This window comes from Rhipicephalus microplus, chromosome 1 (genome assembly GCF_043290135.1).
Source record: "Rhipicephalus microplus isolate Deutch F79 chromosome 1, USDA_Rmic, whole genome shotgun sequence".
Taxonomy (NCBI): Eukaryota; Metazoa; Arthropoda; class Arachnida; order Ixodida; family Ixodidae; genus Rhipicephalus; species Rhipicephalus microplus.
This window is the reverse complement of record NC_134700.1, coordinates 295,274,624-295,293,700: the sequence shown is the minus strand read 5'-3', so window position 1 is coordinate 295,293,700 and position 19,077 is coordinate 295,274,624. Positions and strand designations below refer to the sequence as shown.

Below are 19,077 nucleotides of genomic sequence, written 5' to 3'. Positions count from 1 at the left end.
ATTTATTCAAGCAATCACTTGCACCTAAGAATTGCAACATGGTGCAGCGCATCACAGGAACAGCAAAACAAGCGATATAAACTGCCTGCATAGGACCACTACCGTATAACGCAATCAATTGCAACAATGCCAAATAATATGCAACACAATGCAGCAAATCTTCTAGCCAGTAAGCATTCTCTCCAAAACAGAGTGTATACACGTGGTATATATGACTTTTACATTCTAGTAAATAAGCGTGCTGGAACAAGTAATCACACAATTTCACTGTCACAACCAGTGGTGCCAACGAGATAAAAACAACATTGTTAACAAAACTTAAGTGTGCTTATTAATTAAAATGTTGCACAAGCCCTTTTAAATGCTTTCTGTGCTACAGTGGTGTTCCTCACAATATAGAAGTTAGGGGTTAGTGTGGAGACTGCAAAAAGTGTACTTGGCGAGTCGAGTGTCGGGGAATGCTGACCGTTCCCTTCCAGGCACCTGGGTCGTGAATGCAGAGGGCGCTTCTGAGTCGACTGTTGAGAACGTTCAGGAGAAAGAACGGAGTGACGACGTCGTGATTCCTATTACGACGAGCTTTCCGTCGCTAAGGCTGCAGATGAGATGCGAATTAGTGGGTGTGCGAGCCACCGTCAAAATGGGGAAGCACAGGGGCAGCGAAACTTTTTCGGCCAAGCTGTGGGCAGAGTGAAAAAGTAGGCATTAGTAAGAACTCAAGGTACCATATTAAAAACAAACTCAGTCTGGAAAGACAAGGAGCATGATGGTCTGAGCTTAGTCACTAAGCTTGCACCCATAGCCTGGGAGGATCCAATATCGTAATTCAGTTTTTGACTTACACTGTAAACAGGTGCACTGCACATCCTCTAAAAAACATTGATACCTCTAGGCTTGTGCAAATAGTCGAATGCATCGAATATTTGAACTAATGTTGTAGTATCGAATTTGTTTCTATTCGAATGTCAATTATCGAAAATTTCGAAGTATTCAAAATAAACAAAAAGATAACCCCTAGTAAAGGCAGCTTTACAGCAGTTAAGATATGCTAAGCCGCGAAAGCACCTATCTAGGAGAAATCCGCACTGCCGTGAGGCTCCATTTTAATGTTAAATGAAGATATTACTGGAGCTAAGCAAATAGCAAAATTTTGGGTGCCAAGCAAATTCAAATACTGAACTGTGAGTGTAAATTGAACCGAATATTTTTCGGATATATCTTGAACATATCTAGAATATTTTTCAAATACTTTGAAGTGACAAAAAAAAAAGTCGGAGAGGCTTCCTACATATATACTTATGAGTGGAGACCGGATCATAGGCAAATGCCTATCTTGTTTCTTGCGTTTCTATCGTGCAACTTTGATACATTAGCATTATTTAGAGGTTAAGAAGCGGCATGACGATAGTTATAGCGCGAGAACAAAACGACGACACAGAGACAAGAAGGACCAACTAGCCCAAGCTGCCACACTTTTAAAAAGAGATTTCATAGCATATCTATAGTGCCTATAAATGTATGTTTTCTGAATCAGTGCCTGTATGAACGCTATTTAGCCTCAAAGCTTGCTTTCAGATACAGTTTGTGGGAATTGAGGCAAGCCCGCAGCCTTTGCGCGGGCTTTGCCGCCTCTTTATTCGTTCTCATGTCTCGGCATGACTCCCTTTCTCCCTGGTCTGCCACACTGGGAGAGCAGGAAGTGACGTTTAACCCCTCTCACCTGGTAGCAAATGTTGACTGTGGCGCCGCACGCGAAGTGTCCCTGGACATTTTGCGCGCGCGCGTCGGGAGTGAGAGAGATCTCTCTGGGGATGACATGGGGCAAGCACGCATTTCTTTTCCGGCCGTGAGTTCCCTATGTTTGGGGCTCGTTCAGACTTCCCCAACAGCACCTTGTGCCCGTGTCGTTACTTCCCCAACAGCACCTTGTGCCCGTGCCAACAGCACCTTGTGCCCGTGACTTCCCCAACAGCACCTTGTGCCTTGTACCTTTTGTCGCCCCCCCTTCCGAACACTAGGCCAAAGAGCGGTGCGGTGTTTTAGTTCGTGGCCAGGCTGCGCTGTCCCGTATCTCTCCGAAGCCAACGTGAGCGCCTTTGCCCTCGCTTGTCTCCGTGAACCATGGGGACGTGCTCGTGGCACCCCTGTGTAGTACTTTTCGCCCGTGGTGTGGATAAGCCCACTTGCTCTCCTGCCACGCCTGTGCAACGGGCTCTGTACTGCGTTTTTGGCGTTGCTGCAGACAATAAAGTGTTGCGGCCTTGAGCAGTATCGTGTTCTCGCCACGGCAACGATTAACGCTTGCCCTTCAGCTAGCTAAGACCAGACCCACACTACTGGCCGTACTCCTTCGGGATACTTGTACACTACACTGGCGCCCAACGTGGTATCAAAAGCTTTAAGCTTTTAACTGCTCTTAGCAAGTCAGTTCGCCTGCGCGATTCGGGCTCGTCGCAACATGCCTGCTTCGTGGCATTTTTGTCTGCTGACCTTTTTAGGCGGATGCCGCATTGCACAAAGAGGCCATCGCTTCTATCGACGAGTACCCTTCAGCACCCGTTCGTGTTTTAACCCCCTTTTGGTAGTGAACACACAACCAACGTGGTAGCTGACGGACTACCTCGTGCTCCCTGTTGGCGGCCGAGAACCTTGATTCCGGTGTGACGGCCGCTCGTGGTGCCTTACTTAGCCCATGCAAGTGTCGGGGACGAAACAGCGACGGAAAGGGGAAGTCCCCATGCGGACGACCTTGGCTGCTATCCAGGTAAGCGGCGCACTGCGTAGCGAATAAGTGCAGTTCCATTACTGCCTCTGTCCCAATGGAGGGCACCTCCACAGTTCTGTGCAGCGGATGGAGGTAAGAGGGGTGTTATATTAAATAAAGGACAATAGGGCAGAGGTGGGCCCTAGGCAGCCAGTTCACCGCCAGCAAGAACAGCTGTCGTGTCGTTACTCATCTGCTATGCGCCAATAATATATAGCATTGGCAATGAGGTAAAAACTTTACTAACGGAAACATGCGGAAGTACGGCTCACTAGAACCGTTCGACCCAGACAATGGTCCCTGGCAAGAATATCTTGAACGAATGCTGCAATTCTTCGTGGCGAATGATGTGCCGGACGACAAGCAATGTGCAGTGTTCCTCAGAAGCTGCGGGTCGTGCACCTGCTCTATTCTGCGCAGCCTTCTTGCACCCAACAAGCCGACTGAAACAACTCTCGATGACTGTTTGAAAACGCTGAGCAACCATTTTTCGCCGAAGCCGTCGGTAGTGGTGAGTCGTTTGAAGTTCAATAGTCGCGTTCGTGAAAAGGGCGAATTGGTTAGCGACTTTGTTGCCAACCTCAAGAAGCTCTCAGAGCATTGTGAGTTCGGCACGTTTCTGAATGACCTACTGCATGACCGCATCGTATGCGACATAAGAGACCCGCAAGTACAAACTCGCCTTGTTTAGGAGCCAAACCTCACACTTGAAACTGCAGTATCTACGGCTCTCGCCATGGAGTCCGCCAAACGTGATGCGTCTAAGCTTGGTGCGACGGAAGGAGCCAGGCCTGTGAATGTGAATACGCTCATGACGTCTGACAGAAAGCACCTCAGTTGCTACCGATGCGGTGATGCCCACTACGCCACGGAGTGTCCGCACGTTCGCAAAACTTGCAGTTACTGCAAGAAGTTGGGCCCCCTAGCAAGGGTGTGCCTGTCGAAAGATGCTGGCAGCAACTGCCGCACTTCCATGCGCGAGTTAACAAGAACAATGCTAACAAACATGTTCCAGTCCATGCTCTTGAGGACCCGCATCATAGCATTACTCAATCAGTACGGCGCAGCTCCCATTCGTCACCCGACGAGAAAACTGTATACAACATGTGGAAGTTGGTCCCAAGGTCCAATGCGTCTGCACTGAAGCCTTTCATGGTGCTGCTTGAAGTACAGAGATGCCCATTTCAAATGGAACTCGACACTGGCGCGAGTGTGTCGATCATAGGAGAAGCAACTTGGTGCTGTCAATTTCCATCACTGCCTCATTAGCAATGCGACATCCAGCTCAGAAGTTACTGTGGTGACATTAAACCCGTGACTGGTAAGATAACTGTATCAGCAAAGTACAACGACCACACTCAGGTACTTTCCTTGCTTGTTGCTGAAGGTGATGTTCCATCACTCCTAGGAAGGGATTGGAATGAAGCACTGAACATACCCATTTACAATATCGCCGATGTCTACTCCTTGAGCCACGTCCAGCAGATAATTGACCAGCACCCAACGCTGTTTTTGGATGGCCCAAGCACGTTTCTTGGTGTGTCTGTTAAACTGGCAGTTAATGAGGCAGCAAAGCCACGTTTCTTCAAGGCCCATACAGTTTCTTTTGCACTGATAGACAAGATATGTGAAGAACTTTTGAGGGTCCAGCGAGAAAACATCCTAGAGCCAGTCACTTCATCCGAACGGGCAGCACCAATTGTCCCGGTGTTAAAAAAAGATGGTGGTGTGCGCATTTGTGGAGATTATAAAGTTACGATCAATCCTGTTGCTGTAGTCAACAAGTACCTCATTCCCAAGGCTGAAGAGCTGTGGGCAAAACTTTCAGGAGGAGTCAAGTTCACTAAAATTGATCTCAAGGATGCTTTGCAGAAGTTAGTTTTGGAGCCCTCCTCAAGGACGCTCACTACAATACACACCGAAGGGTTTGTTCCAATACAAGAGGCTGCCTTTTGGGATTTCAGCAGCCCCTTCGATTTTACAGCGAGAGATTGAGACTCTCCTGCAGGGTTTGCATCACGTAGTGGTATACTTCGATGACATCTTAGCGATGGGTACGGTTGACAAGGAGTACATCAGCAACCTTGACAAGGTTTTCCAGTAAATGGAAGAAAGAAGACTCAAGCTGAAATACAGCAAATGTAAACTTATGATGGGCAGGGTGGAGTACCTCGGACACATCCGACACCACAGAAGGTTGAAGCAGTCGTCAACGCTCCTCTGCCAGGCAACGTCAAAGAGTTGCAGAGCTTCCTAGGGTTGGTTAACTACTACAGAGGGTTCATGCCCAACCTTTCTGATGTTCTTCATCCTTTGCACAAATTGCAATAAGCTAGAGTGCCATGGTGCTGGCAAAAAGAACATGAGGATGCAGTTGCTGAAGCCAAGCGACTTCTCACTTCAGCACCAGTCCTAGGGCATTATGATTCTAAGCAGGAACTCGTACTTGCTTGTGATGCTTCCCCTTTTGGGCTTGGAGCTGTACTGTCCCAGTGCGATTCTCATGGCATAAAGTGTCCCATTGCATTTGCATACATTGCATCCAAGAGCCTACGACCAGCTGAAAAAAAACTATTGCCAACTGGACCGTGAAACACTTGCACTGATTTTTGGGGTCACTAGATTTCGGCAGTACCTGTGGGGGAGACATTTTGAAGCTGTCACGGACCACAAGCCTTTGCTCGCACTGTTTGGCCATGGTAAAGCTATTCCCGACAGCAGCTCCCCGCAAGTCATACGATGAGCTCTTCTGTTGTCGGCTTACAATTACACCCTGGTCTATCGCCCAGGACAAACCGTTGGCCATGCAGATGGACTGAGCCGGTTGCCATTAGAAACTAAGAGTTTCCCTGTGGAGGTCCCAGCAGATATGTTTATGCTGGAAGGCAAATATTTACTAGTTCTGTCATCTGCAGCGATCACTCAGGCAACTAGCAGAGATCCCATTTTGTCAAGAATCCGTGACACATTGCTCTATGGTGGTGATCTACCCCAAGTCAGAGAATGGAACCTATACAAGACTTGGGAAAATAAGCTCAGTCTGCAGAATGGCTGTCTTCTTTGGGGAATGAGGGTAATAATTGCCATGTCACTTAGACAAAAGGTACTAGAGCTACTTCACTAGGGTCACCCGGGTATCGAGAAAATGAAAGCCGTTGCCCGAAGCCATGTGTGGTGGCCTGATATAGACGAGGATATCGCACACAAAGTAAAATCCTGTGCGGTACGCCAGGAGTACCAGCATGTGTGCCGGCCAGTGCAGTCGACACCATGGCCATTACCAGAAATTCCCTGGTCACACCTACATGTCGATTTTGGAGGCCCATTCAAGGGACATTACTTTCTAGTCATTGTGGACGCCTGTTTGAAGTGGGTTGAGGTAATTCCTGTGACATCACCATCTTCTGACGCCACAAAAAGCAGTCTACGAACAGTTTTTGCTGCTCATGGCGTTCCTGACATCATAATGTCAGATAATGGCACAGCTTTCACTGGTGCTAAAGTTCAGCAGCTTTTGGAAAGAAATCAAATTAGAGGCATCAGAGCGCCACCTTACTATCCTGCATCAAATGGTGCAGCTGATTGTGTTGTTCAGCTGGTAAAAAAAACAGGCTAAAAAAGTCGACAGCTGGCGATTTCCAGACCCAGATTAGCCGAATGCTATTCCAATACAGGACAACACCACACAGCCTCACTGGAAGGACCCCAGCAGAGCTACTTATGGGCAGGACCCTTCGAACACCACTCAAGGCTTTGTGTCCAGGTGCTCGGAGTGATGTAGTGTTGAAGCAGTTTAAGCAGAAACTACATCAGAATAAGGGTGCACGTCATGCTCCAATGCCACAGCCAGGATCACACATTCTTGTTAAGAACTTAAGACCGGGCCCTTGATGGCGACCGGATACTGTTATTAATCCCCCAAGCTCATCGTTTGTGCAACTGGAACTTGCTGATGGGTCTAGCAGCAATCGTCATAGTGATCACATCAGACCAGATGACCGTATTCAGCCTCCTTATTCTGGTTCACCTGGAAGAATGCGCACTGGGCAGCCATTGCCTGACGCAGAAACTTCAGTGAATGCCGAAGCGACGCCAGTGTCCATGGCGCCACAACCAGCACCACTGACGCGTAAAACCACTGCTGTCTCACCGGCACTCCACAGATTTACACGAGTGAAAAAACCAGTGTCTCAATAGTCTCCCCAGAAACTGTCTGGGGTAGGAAGGTGTTATGTGAAGGACTAGTTGGAGGCACCACTTAGCGTGCGATAATAAATAAAAAACAATAGGGCAGAGGCGGGCCCTAGGCAGTCAGTTCACCGCCAGCAAGAACAGCTGACGTGTCATTACTCATCGGCTATGTGCCGATAAGATATAACAGGGGGATTAAAAAGCATACGGAGGAATCAAAGGTATAGAGATAGAGAGAGGAGAAGGAAGAGAGAGAGGCGCAGGGACAGCCACATACGAAAGTAAGGAGAAGGTAGGAAAGATGGACACGGTCGCAGAAGTCTGAGGACGGGGCACCGCTTAGGGAGAGCTCTTGTCGGCATCAGGAGGTGGCGTAGGGCGAGCCAGTTGGCCAGAGCTGCGCTGTCGTCGGAGATCGCGAGGGCACAACGGGTCGGCACGAAATCCAGCGAAGACCACAAGGCCGAGAGAGAACCCGTGACGCCGTGCAAGCGGTGCTTGAGCTACTGAAGGCTCAGCAAAGTGATTCGTTTCGAGTTTCGAAGAGACGGAGCGCCGTATACACTGCTTGCTCTGCGGCGGCCATGAATAGGGGGCTGAAACAGCGTGTGTCGCTGAGTCCCTAGCAAATTCATTTTGCTGGACCATGACGGGCTTCTGTTGAACTATATAGCCACCAGCGAGAAGTCTGCGGATCCATTTAAAGGGACCCTGAAACGGATTTGACAATTTTTTACAAACACATTGGGCCGGTAGACCAAGTCCCAAGGCTATATTAGAGATCGATTTGAGCTCTCTGCGTAATTATTACGCAGAGAGCTCTCTGTGTAATTTATTACAAAGCTGTAAAGCTGCGAATCGCTCCAGATCGCTGCGACTCAGCCAAACGCGTTTTCAACCGCCCATACACCAAGCGACACGCTCTGCCCTACTGACGTCATCGTTTCCAGCTGACAGACAGCCGGCATTGGATCAGTGGCGGGATTCACGCGTATGTGGTCTCACGCGACATCGTGACGCAAGTGCCGCGAAGGCGGAGCTTATCCCCAAGCGCTCGAAGGAAGAGTTGAGGGCAGTTGAGGGTGAAAGGCGGAGCGGAGAAGGAACGTACTTCTTTAGTACTCGTAGCTCCATTGATAATGGGTGTTTCGATTGAACTCTGGTGCCACTGATTAGCTGCAGTGGTGGTCTAATCAAAAATGAAATGAGAAAAAACCGTTTCAGAGACCCTTAAAGGTGGCTCTGCCCAAAAAAAGTCTGAGAGCCGCACAGTTGCGATCCTCTCACTACGAACTCATGGCCGGTCACCTGAGTGGCTCGAAAGCTCCATTTTAAACCCTGTTAGTAGCTACCGCTATCTTGGCGTACATTTAACTCACAATCTTTCGTGGAATATGCCCGTTAAACAAGTAGTTAATAACGCGAATCGAATGCTTGATTTTCTTCGCTGTGATTTTTCATCTGGTTCATAACACTTAAAACTTAGACTCTACACCATGCTCATTAGATCCAAATTGGAATAATCTTGTCCTATTCGAGATCCATCTAGCTCCGTATTATGTGCAGCTCTTGAATCCGTTTAGAACCGTGCCGTTTGTTTTGTGCTTTGAAATTGCTTTCGCTACGCCAGCGTATCTCTACTGAAAGCTACTGTAGGTCAACCAACACTTAAGCCACGGCGTCAGTACTTCTGCTTAAACCTTTTTCACAAAATTTTTTACGATGACCCAACACTAAAAAATTATCTTTTCCTTCCACCGGACTACGTATCTCCACGGTTGGATCATAACCTTAAAGTAAAAGTTCCCTTATGCCGCACTAACACTTGTTATGCTTCTTTTTTGCCACAAACAAGTAGTGACTGGAACCACCTTCCTGCCTCCGTCGCTGCGATAAAAGAGCTTGCACCTTCAAAGCTTCAATTATTAACATATTGTTCAACCAACTCCTCTCTGTAATGCATTCAGGCCCTGAGAGTAAGAAAATAAATAAATAAATAAACTGAGTAACGTTGTGAGCTGGCCCGACACGAAGCGTGATATTTATCGCTATTCCATGCCTGCCACGTCTGACAAATGATTGAACCAAGGGTTGGCACGCCACCCCGTCTTATGAACCAGCTGTCAGTGAGCCTCCGTGGCACGTACTTGCTAAAAGATCCCCTTTTGGGAAAACTCAGCCATGCCCAAATCGCAGACCTGAAGCCTTTTGTCACAATCCGACGAGCTCGCGCCAGCGCCCTGCAGCACTGCGCGCAGGCAACGGGGCACACCCGGGGCGGCGAACCGCATTCGAACCCCACACCAGTATAATCCGAGGAAGCGGTCACCTTTGTTATTTAGCGCCGGACGGGGAACTTCTCCGCAACCGAAGGCCCTCAGTTTACCGTCTAGCCTCAGTATAGGTTAGCTTCTTAATGGTTTGTTCTTGTAAAGAAGTTGACCCTGCCCAGTTTGCTGCCATTGCTTCTTTTTAAGTGTTCATTTGTATTTTATGTTTTTATGTTTCTGTTGTCTAATATTAAGTGTTCATTTGTATTTTGTTTTTATGTTCCTTTGGCCAGATATTGAGAGTCATTTTTGCTCTGTTTAACTTTTTCTCCCATATCTATTTCGTCTACCGGCGAAGGGAGTTGTGACCTTGAACACTGAGCTTATGCGTGGAGAGAGGGACGAAGGACGCTTAGCGCCTTTGCTCGCGCAGCCGTCGGCGGTGTGTGTGTGCGTGCATGCTTCTGTGCGTTCCCGTGAAGAGTTCGTGGTTTCATCCCGTTGACGTGGACACTAGAGGTGCTGGGGGGCACTGACCTGCTGACGTTAGACAGTCCGGCTGTGCTCTGCTCTCGGCCGTCGCCGAGAAGCCCTGCTGCATTTTCCCCCATGGCTCCTATGCGAGGAGAGCTGACAGCAGCTATATGCTGCCGGCCAATGCTAGGGAGCCTTGCAGCCAATTCCTGTTCAGCCTCCCTGATCACCGGCGAGGCCCGGCTTCCCAGCGAGGTTCCCCCGTTATCGATCGAGAAATAAGGGGCCTCCAAACAACAAACGAAGTGGCATTCGTGGGACACAATAACCAATCATCAACAGCAGCCACGAGCCATCAGAGAGCACCCTTCTGTGCCTTTGACCTCGCACTCGGGCATCGCATCCAGTGGACATTATCACACTCTTTCGCCTCTCCACGCAGTGGACGCTATCCCGTCTTAGCACGACGAACACTAGCCTTACTTCCCAGTCCTCCCTTTCGCAAACATTTTTATAGTGTCATGTGTGTGTTTATTAAATGTGAAGCATGTCTGTCTGTCTGTCCGTCCGTCCGTCCGTCTGTCTGTCTAGCCGCCTACGACTTTTAGCTCTCCTGCCTGTTTGGATAATGGTATCGATACCAAACTTGGTATGGCATAACATGACTGTATGGCGAACATATTTGATTAGTCATAATGTGAAAATCATGACATGTATGTCATAAATGTCATGATTTACATTTCATGGTCTTGCTGCTCTTGAGGTGGTTTCACTCACATGACATGTTGCATAACTGGTATGGTATGACATGATTGCATGGCGAACACGGTACGGTACGTGAATTACGGTACGTGAATGGACGACATAGGTAAATGACACATCTAAACATGATAATCACGACATGCGTGTCATGTAACAACATCACTACATGCCACACTCATGATGCTATCACGGCCGTTTTGCTAGCTTCACATATGCCAAATTGGGTATTACGTGACGTCAATGGATGATGAAGGTATGTGACCGGTGCAAACATGGTAATCATAAGATGCGTGTCATGTGACAACATGACTACTTGTCACAGTCAAGGCGTCAATACCCTTCGACGTGACTCGCTGCGCGTGTGCGCCGCCATTCGTTTTGTCGCGTCACGTTGGCGTTGTCACGCCAGTCGCCGGACCTGCCATATACACACAGGCGTGCGCCTCGCAGCGTTGCTTTGATGCATGCGCCTTTCAGCGCGTCCAGCGTCCCTCAGTCACAAAAAAAGGCAGATGCAGTGCTGTCTGGGTAACGTAGTGGGTGGGAAATGCAGCATGTCGCATTTTGCGCCGGTTGGCGGCGGGCTGCGCCGACGGATGCTGGTCGCACCTGATGTCAGACTATCGAGTTCTCACGTTTTGCTAACGTATAGCATCGCAGTGCCCAGCGCGCGCATGCGTCAACGTTACGTTGGTGTATATTAGGCCCTTCGTGATGCACTCGCTGCCGTTTCGCTAGCTCCACATATATAAAATTTGGTGTTGCCTGACGTCCATGGATGACGAAGGTATATGACTGGTGCAAACATCATAATGTAAGAACATGACAGCATACTACTTTCATAGAGTGCTCGCGGCCGTTTCGCTATTTTCACATATACTAAATTTGGCATCACGTGACATGAATACATGACGAAGGTAAACAACACATCCAAGTGTGATAATCATGACACGGAAGTAGTGTACGGCATGATTTAACTCTACCTCGTAACGTTGTGGTGATTTTAAAGTGACACATCAACCTTCCTCATTCGTGCTTCGCTTATCATCGATTCCCACTGTACGTCAGATCTGCCATTTTTTTTTCTTATTAATGTTTTTCTCCTTTATCATAATTTTTTAGCAGCAGTTACAGGGCTGAACTGAGGTTAGCCGGGACGTTTTGCGCGCGCGCATCGGGAGCGAGTCAAATTTTTTCGGGACAGCTGATGGTGAGCACACATTTTTTTTTTCGTCCGTTGACTCCCATTGTCTGGGGCTTGTCAGACTTCGCCAACGGCGCCTCGCACCTGCGGTGAACGCTCAGCTTTTTTTGGCCTTTGTGCTATGCCGAAGAGGGGTACAGTGTTCTAGTGCGTGGTCAAACTGCCCTGACCCGGATCTCTTCAAAGCCAATGCGAGCGCCTGTGCCCTCGCCCGAGCAACCGGGCCTTCCATGGCCGATGTCTCCGTAAATCACTTTTACCACGGAGACGTGCTCACGACATGTGTAGTACTGCTCGCTCGTGGCGTGGATAAACCCATTTGCTCTCCCGCAGTGCCTTTGCAACGTGCTTTGTGCTGCATTTTTGGTGTTGCCGCAGGCAATAAAGTGTTGCGACTTTGAGCAGTATTGTGTTCTCGCCATGGAGACGGTTAACACGTGCCCTGCGGCTTGCTAAGACTGAACCCACGCTAGTGGCCGTAATCCTTCGGGATATGTGTTCGCTACAAGTTGGAAACCGGTATTCGTGTTACCGGGAGAACCTGAGCTTTCGGAACTCTATGGAGTGCAACCTATACTTAATCTCATAAGTTCCTTTCAGCACTGTCGAGGCTACAAGTCTTCTTAGCCAATATAAAGGCCGATTACCCTCTACACGTGTATTCATCCGTGTCACGTCGTCTGCTCAGCATATCCCCGGCGCTGCTCGCATGCGTAGGGAACAGGCGGTCCTTCTGTGAAGCCGCAGGACAATGAAGAACAAGTGCAAAACGGCGGAGTATCATCAGGAAAAAGTAGTGTGTAGATGAAAAAAAAGATGTCCACTTTTTTGTTTGTTTGTCATTTATTTCATAACTGCACTTTACTAGGTCATGTAAGAAATTTTACTTAAGCACTGAAAGTTGTTTTGTGCCCAATAAAAAGCTTTGTACCACTAGAATTTTTAAATTAGTTCATTACAAGCCACGGAGGTAAGGTGCGAGGAGGTGAGCTTGAAACTTTTACCACTTGCCAAGTGTAGATTTCGCAAGCCAAATTCCTTCATTATCGAACCAACTTGGAGCTTCACACAATTCAGACGCATAAACACGTCATGCACACACAAGGCTACATTTGTATGACATGCCAGGTCATGCAAGCAAGCGGAGTTGTGTCGTTTCGACTTCTCTGTATTGTACTGCCTGTTTTTGTGGAATGGATCCCTCTATGCACGAACGTTTGGAGAGGCTGGCATGAATCACGTATCCTTACCACGATACACAGCATCACAACACTGGAACTGCTCTAAGGGATGATGCAACAAAAACACTTCAAGCATTGTGAATGCTGGCACCGGCATGATCTGAGGATGGCAAGAACACCAATGCAAACGAAATAGGGGCAGCTCAGTCTCGCATCTCGCTCGATACGAAGTTTAAAAATAATGCGCATAGATTCTGTTTGCATGTTTTAATATTTCTGTCAACCTTAATACTACTCTTCAGGCAACAGATTGCACAAATTACACACGTCGCCTCGAATAATTCTCACAATGTCGCGTATTACTTTGACATATGCAGGACGATTCCTTGTCGTATACGTCACCTCTATCATGTTGGAGCGCCCATAATACGAGGGTAAAGCGGCCTTCATTCTGACATTTAACCTCTTTCCAGGGGGCGTAGCTTTGCAAATCTTGGCAGATGAGATCGTGAATGCCAGTACATGCATTCCTCTTGCCTGCTCGAAATTCTCAAACCTGAAGGGCCCTTTAAGGTGTTTACAGACAGAAGATAACTGACCCAGTGTTGTTATACCAAGTTAATACGAGACAAAAAGACTCTTCTGACTTATTAGCGTTCTGGCTATTCGCTCCTAAGTTGCCCTTCTCAGCCATGCTAAACAGAAAGTGACGCAGGAACGTGTTTATTCTACAATAAACTCTTAATTCACCAAGCTGGACTAAAAAACAAGCAATCGTTTTCTGCAAACACTGTGGAAAAAATAATGCATGGCTATGCTAAGCCATTGGCGCCTTTGTACCATCATAAACTAAAACATATCTGTTGGCTTTGCTGTCGTAGACACGAACCCACACATATTTTTTTGAAAATTTGAATTTTGTCAATGTTTATTGTGCCTATATTTGTGATTTTGGGGGCCAAAAACAGTGTTTTGCCCTTCTATTTTCGGTGCCTAAAACCCGGGTTTTTAGTGCCTATAAATCCGGCCTCTACTTATGAGACAGCAACATGAAAAATGTTTTTTTTTTTGCTAGGTTCATGAAGTGCTGGCCGGCTGGTGTTTCTTGGCTTTGTTATCAAGAATGAACCAATCAGAGGCCGAATCGTATTTATGTGCCAAGTGTCGTGGCAACACTTTACAAGCAAAAGGCAAGGAGGCTGTTTTTTTCGCTTCTCCTCCACCATTTCCGGGTCCAAAACAGCATTAATACCCATCTGCCTCACAGCTATCATCTTCATGTTGGAACTAGCATTTTCTTGATTCAATACATTTTCAACTGTAGCAGAGGCCAAAAGGCAGCATTGCCGCAACACGAGTACGTAAAGCATATTAAAAATCTGATGGTGCCACTGCCAATCTGATGTTTACTGTATTTTCTTCGGGAAGTTCGAATACTTTCGAATAGTGAAATTCCAGTGAGAATCGAATTGAATAGCAAACACCATAAAAAAAATATTTGAAATTTCAAATATTCTCACACCTCAACATCTTGCCCTTACATCGATTCATCATTTTTTAAGCTTAAGAGCTTGTTGTACCGGCCTATATGCTCTAAGCATAGTACATTTTAAAAGGTAACATATTTGAAAGGTAACATAAAAGGTGTAGTGCTGTTGTAACCAACTGCTTGCTTTGATTAAGCAGCCACCCAAATGTGCTTCCATTCCCCGCCAGAACAGTTAGGACATCGCAGAGATGCGAAGTGCACATCACTTGCAGAAAGCTCGTCATCGCTGCAATAACCTAACTAGCTAATCAGCACATCTGTACAGGGTCCAGAGAAGAGCGGGTCTGTAGAACAACACTGTACCGTATGAGCACGTCTGCCATTCAAAATATGCATGCATATTTGCTATTCGGGTTGGTGTTCTTGAAACCCACTCCCCTGCAGCAACAACACGAGCCAAGCAGGTGACATGCTGCATGCAATTAGCCAGGAACGATCGGCTCCAAGTAGCTGTACTGTGTTTCAATACAACTGTGTCAGTTTTCGCTTGGTGGCAGATTGAGGGACAGATGTGAACACCTGTAATGTGGAAAGTCAATACTGTCCACTTTGTCACTGTGTCAGTCACTGCTTATCTCGGACAAACAAAGTTTCAAAATGGTCCATCGAGTCACCTCTGTGCACTATAATATGGTCACGCAAGCGAGCCAGTATCTTTTTTGTACTTGAGCAAAAGGAAAGAAAAGACGTGGTGGTGCAGTGATATTACCAGCTTAGGTTGTTTTGGAGCAGGTTTTGGAGCAGGCAAACATGCATTTGGAAGCACTTGTCACTAGAAGCAATCTTAAGACACGTACTGCGTCCATGACAGGCGACCAATAAAAGCACAATTTTGCGCTCGCTATTCAAGCATAATAAAAATATAAAAAGCACAGAATAATACATATCACCCACGTCTAACCTGACCTAGTATAGAAAGCCAATGGTGAATATAGAACCATATCACCTTGTTGTAAAATGACCAAAGGTGACATTATTATCAATGCTTTCATATTCAAACAAAAAAGATATAGAAACGTCTCTAATGACAACTCTGTGTTTTATCAATAGCAATAGAAGAAAACAAACATGACTGATTAATTAAGCTCATCAACCACATACTTATTTTACTACAGCCTAAGACCATCAGAAACTGTGTAGAGTGTTTTGAACCTTTGAATGACCGTTTGAGAGTAAACATTTCTGGATACAGGGCAGTTACTGTGTCAGTCCAAGAGTAAGCCATTCCCGCGTCATCCCAAGCACAAAGAGTCTTTGATGCACCAAGCAGAAAGCTTTCTAACTAGAGAACTGGGTTGACTTTGGTCGGTGCAGCAGCTGTCTCAGGTGTGCACCCAGAAACCGCATGCTGGCCACGTAAATATTTGCAAATATGGACAAGCGACGATTTTCTGGAAGCCCCATACACGGCAACGTAAAAGAACGTCTGCAGTTTCAGATGCCAAAACTCTTCGGTGCCCAATTTTTCGGACTGCCACTCACATGCCAGGTCTGAAACATAATTACTCAAAGCCTCGCTTCTGCTACGTCTACCATTTGATGGACTCGAATTGGCACTTTCTTGCCACCACAGCAATGTCTAAAAGTTAGCTTTGTCACCATGCTTAAATGGTAAGGGGACAAGCAGACCGAAAACCAAAAGGCGCCACCATCACATCACAGTGGCGCGATGTCTTTACTGATATGCACTGGAGTCGCACAGAGGCGAGACGGTGGCAACACAGGAAACACGCTAGTATGAGTTAACAGCGAACATGCCTTTGTATTAAGCATCTTCAGTTAACTGCTCGGTAGTGAATGTGCCCTGGCCGAGCTGTAAGCGTACTGCACGTTTTTAATAGGCGATAACCCAAAAGTGCTGCGCCACAGTTCATGCTGCCTCTTTGTTCAACACCGATTCACTAACGAAAACAGGTCGTCATCGCAATTTTGTGTGCTGTCACAGAGTTGACATCAAGAACACTTTTTGACAAAAGCGAACGTACAGCACAGCAAGCGCCCCAGTAGTAACTGGGCAAACTGAGCTTGCAATGTTCTGCACACAACTGGAAAGGCTCGGCTTCTTGCACCAGAAAATGCTGCTTGTCGGCCAAAATTTTGCATCGTTAACTGGCAGACACGCATCAGAGAAGTCCTAACAATATGAACGAGCCCGCTTTTCTCTCTTTGTTTGCCGAGCCATCGTTTGCAAACACTCGACGCGTGACAGCCATATAATTTAATCGATGCTTTGCTGGTATTGGCAGCACTCATCATGAGATGCCAATTTGCAACTGGTTGCTGGTACGTGGTTAGGGGGTTTGCGACAAGTCCCAAATGCATCTACGAGGGTCTGGCCGTGCACCAAAATGGCTGATAAGTCTACTGGGAGGCATTTAAACTATTTCGGTCATGGCTGTGAGCAGCTGACTGCATGAGCAGGATAAAAACAACGTAAATTCATCTTTTTGGATGAATTCGAGGTCCCTAAGTAGTCAGTGAAATCGGACATTGACCGTATTGCAACAGCGACCTTCTGCTCAGTTTAATTTGGCTCAGACTTGCCAAACTTTTAAGAGATGTAGCAGGATGTAGCAGCCAGAGAACTTAGGTGCAGCTTGGTGTAATTGGCACAGCGGTAGCATCACTGGTGGGCACTTGAGGCAATACAGTAAAAGCTCGTTAATTCGAATTCCACGGGAACGCTGAGCAATTTCGAATTAAACAAAATTCGAAATAATGAAAGTGAGCAAAAATGGGTGGATTTCGGGGGTGGGGTCACGTAAAATATTTATTGGCCAAAAAAGTCGGTGATGACCATCTGCTTCTTTTCTCTGAATGCCACAGCTGCGGCTCTCTGTTCCAGCGCGCGGACGCGGCGCAGGGAATCCTCTTCACCCTCTTCAAAGCTGAAGAAGAGACGCGCCACATTAAGTGCCTCCATCACCGCAGAAGCTGACGGGCGCACAGGCGCTTCGTCATTTTCGTCTTCCTCACCTTCTGGCTCTTCAGCATCAGGCTGCGCACCGGCTACTTGAGCGATAATGTCCTCATCAGTCAGGGCACCACACACCGATGCACCGGTGTCAACTTCAACATAATCGGCAAAACGTACGCCCCGAAGAGTGTCGCGCAATGCCACTGGCATGAGCTCCTCAGCCCCATCCACGTCGACGTCACAACTATCCTGCGCACTTCCAGCTGCAAATCCACTGTGGCAGAAACAGTTTGCGATTGTGGTCGCGGTCGCTTGTTCCCATGCGCGCACCAACATGTGCATGGCAGTGAGCAGCGTAATGCCGAAGTCCTTCCTGTCGCCTGCGCACAAAATCATTCTCTCCAGCACGTGACGCCTATAAAAGCACTTAATGTTCCTTATCACACCCTGATCCATTGGCTGTAAGGCCGCAGTCGTATTTGCTGGAAGGGACACCAACTTAGTTGCTCTCAGCTCAACGTCGACTTTGTGCGCCGAACAGTTGTCGACGACAAGAAGAACGCGTCTACCGCCCAGTTCCATTCGCCTGTCGAATTTCAGTAGCCACTTCCTGAATAGGTCACCTGTCATCCAGGCTTTCTTGTTTGCGGCGTACTCCGTCAACAGTGAGCGAATGTTTTTGAAGCACCGTGGCTTGAGTGCTTTTCCAATCACAAAAAGGGGGACCTTTTCCGTACCGGTCATATTTGCGGTGACCAGAACAGTGACACGCCCTTTGCTGCGCTTGCCGCCGGCAGAGCTGTCTCCCTTGTAGGTGATCGTCTTGTCTGGCTGCAACTTGAAAAATAACGCTGTCTCGTCAGCGTTAAACACATCCTGTGGTGAGTAGCTCTCCAAGTACTGCTGCAGGGTGTCGCTTCTCCAAGTAGCGCATGTATCGGCGTCCACTTCCTTTGCCTCGCCGGATAACGTGCGGAATACGAGATTGTGCCGCTCCCTGAAACGATGAAACCATCCCTCGGAGGCGACAAAGTCTTGAATGTCCAAGCGCAGGGCGAAATCGGCTGCCTTGGCCATGATGATAGGGCCGCTCAATGCGATACTCTGGGCTCTCATTTCTTTAACCCAGATAATCAAAGCTGACTCCAGTTCCGGGAACTTCGCTGTCCTTAGCCTTTTTCGACTGGCGCCAAAATCATCAGCTTCATAGGCGTTTTCAATGGCCGTCCTGTTGCAAATGTAGGTTGACAACGTGCTCGGAGGTATGCCGTGCTTCCTCGAAATTTCGTATTTGCTCGAGTTCCCTTGGTCAACCTCTCGCAAAATCTCCACCTTCTCCTTGACAGTCTTCGCGCAGTAGTTTCCCCGCGGCATCTTGCAACTTCGAAGCGGAATAAGACGGCTTGACGGCGTGAACGAACGTGCTCGAGGAACAAAGTGACGCTGCCGGGAGCGGCCTAGGACTGCTAGGACTACTCCGCCGACTCCTCAGCGTCCCGTGGGCCCCGCGTACAAGTGGCGCCAGGCGCTGAGATAGCGGGAGGGCTACGGAAAAAATAAATTGCTCCCTGGATTTTGGAGGCCATACTTTGCTCGCCCTTTATCGGAGGCCACTTGAAGCTCGAAAAAACTGGTCGTGCCACCTATCGTTCGACCGTAAAAGCTTCCACTAGTGTTTGACGATGATGACGCTCGGTGGCGAGCGCTTCAAATTATCCGTAGAGGCAGCAATTTCTGTTTGAATTAACGAATCGTTTTACACATG

General features: G+C 47.7%; 1 protein-coding gene across 4 annotated transcripts in view; it reads right to left on the bottom strand.

The window, feature by feature from the left end:
• Positions 1-268: 268 nt before the first annotated feature.
• LOC119165896 (neurobeachin-like protein 1) overlaps positions 269-19,077 on the bottom strand; it is a 202,742-nt gene continuing 183,933 nt past the window's right edge. For all 4 annotated transcript variants that reach the window (XM_075865221.1, XM_075865224.1, XM_075865222.1 and 1 more), the window contains one exon: positions 269-679. In XM_075865221.1, coding sequence (XP_075721336.1) covers positions 532-679 — 148 coding nt within the window. In that variant the 3' untranslated portion in view covers positions 269-531. The remainder of the gene's footprint in view (positions 680-19,077) is intronic.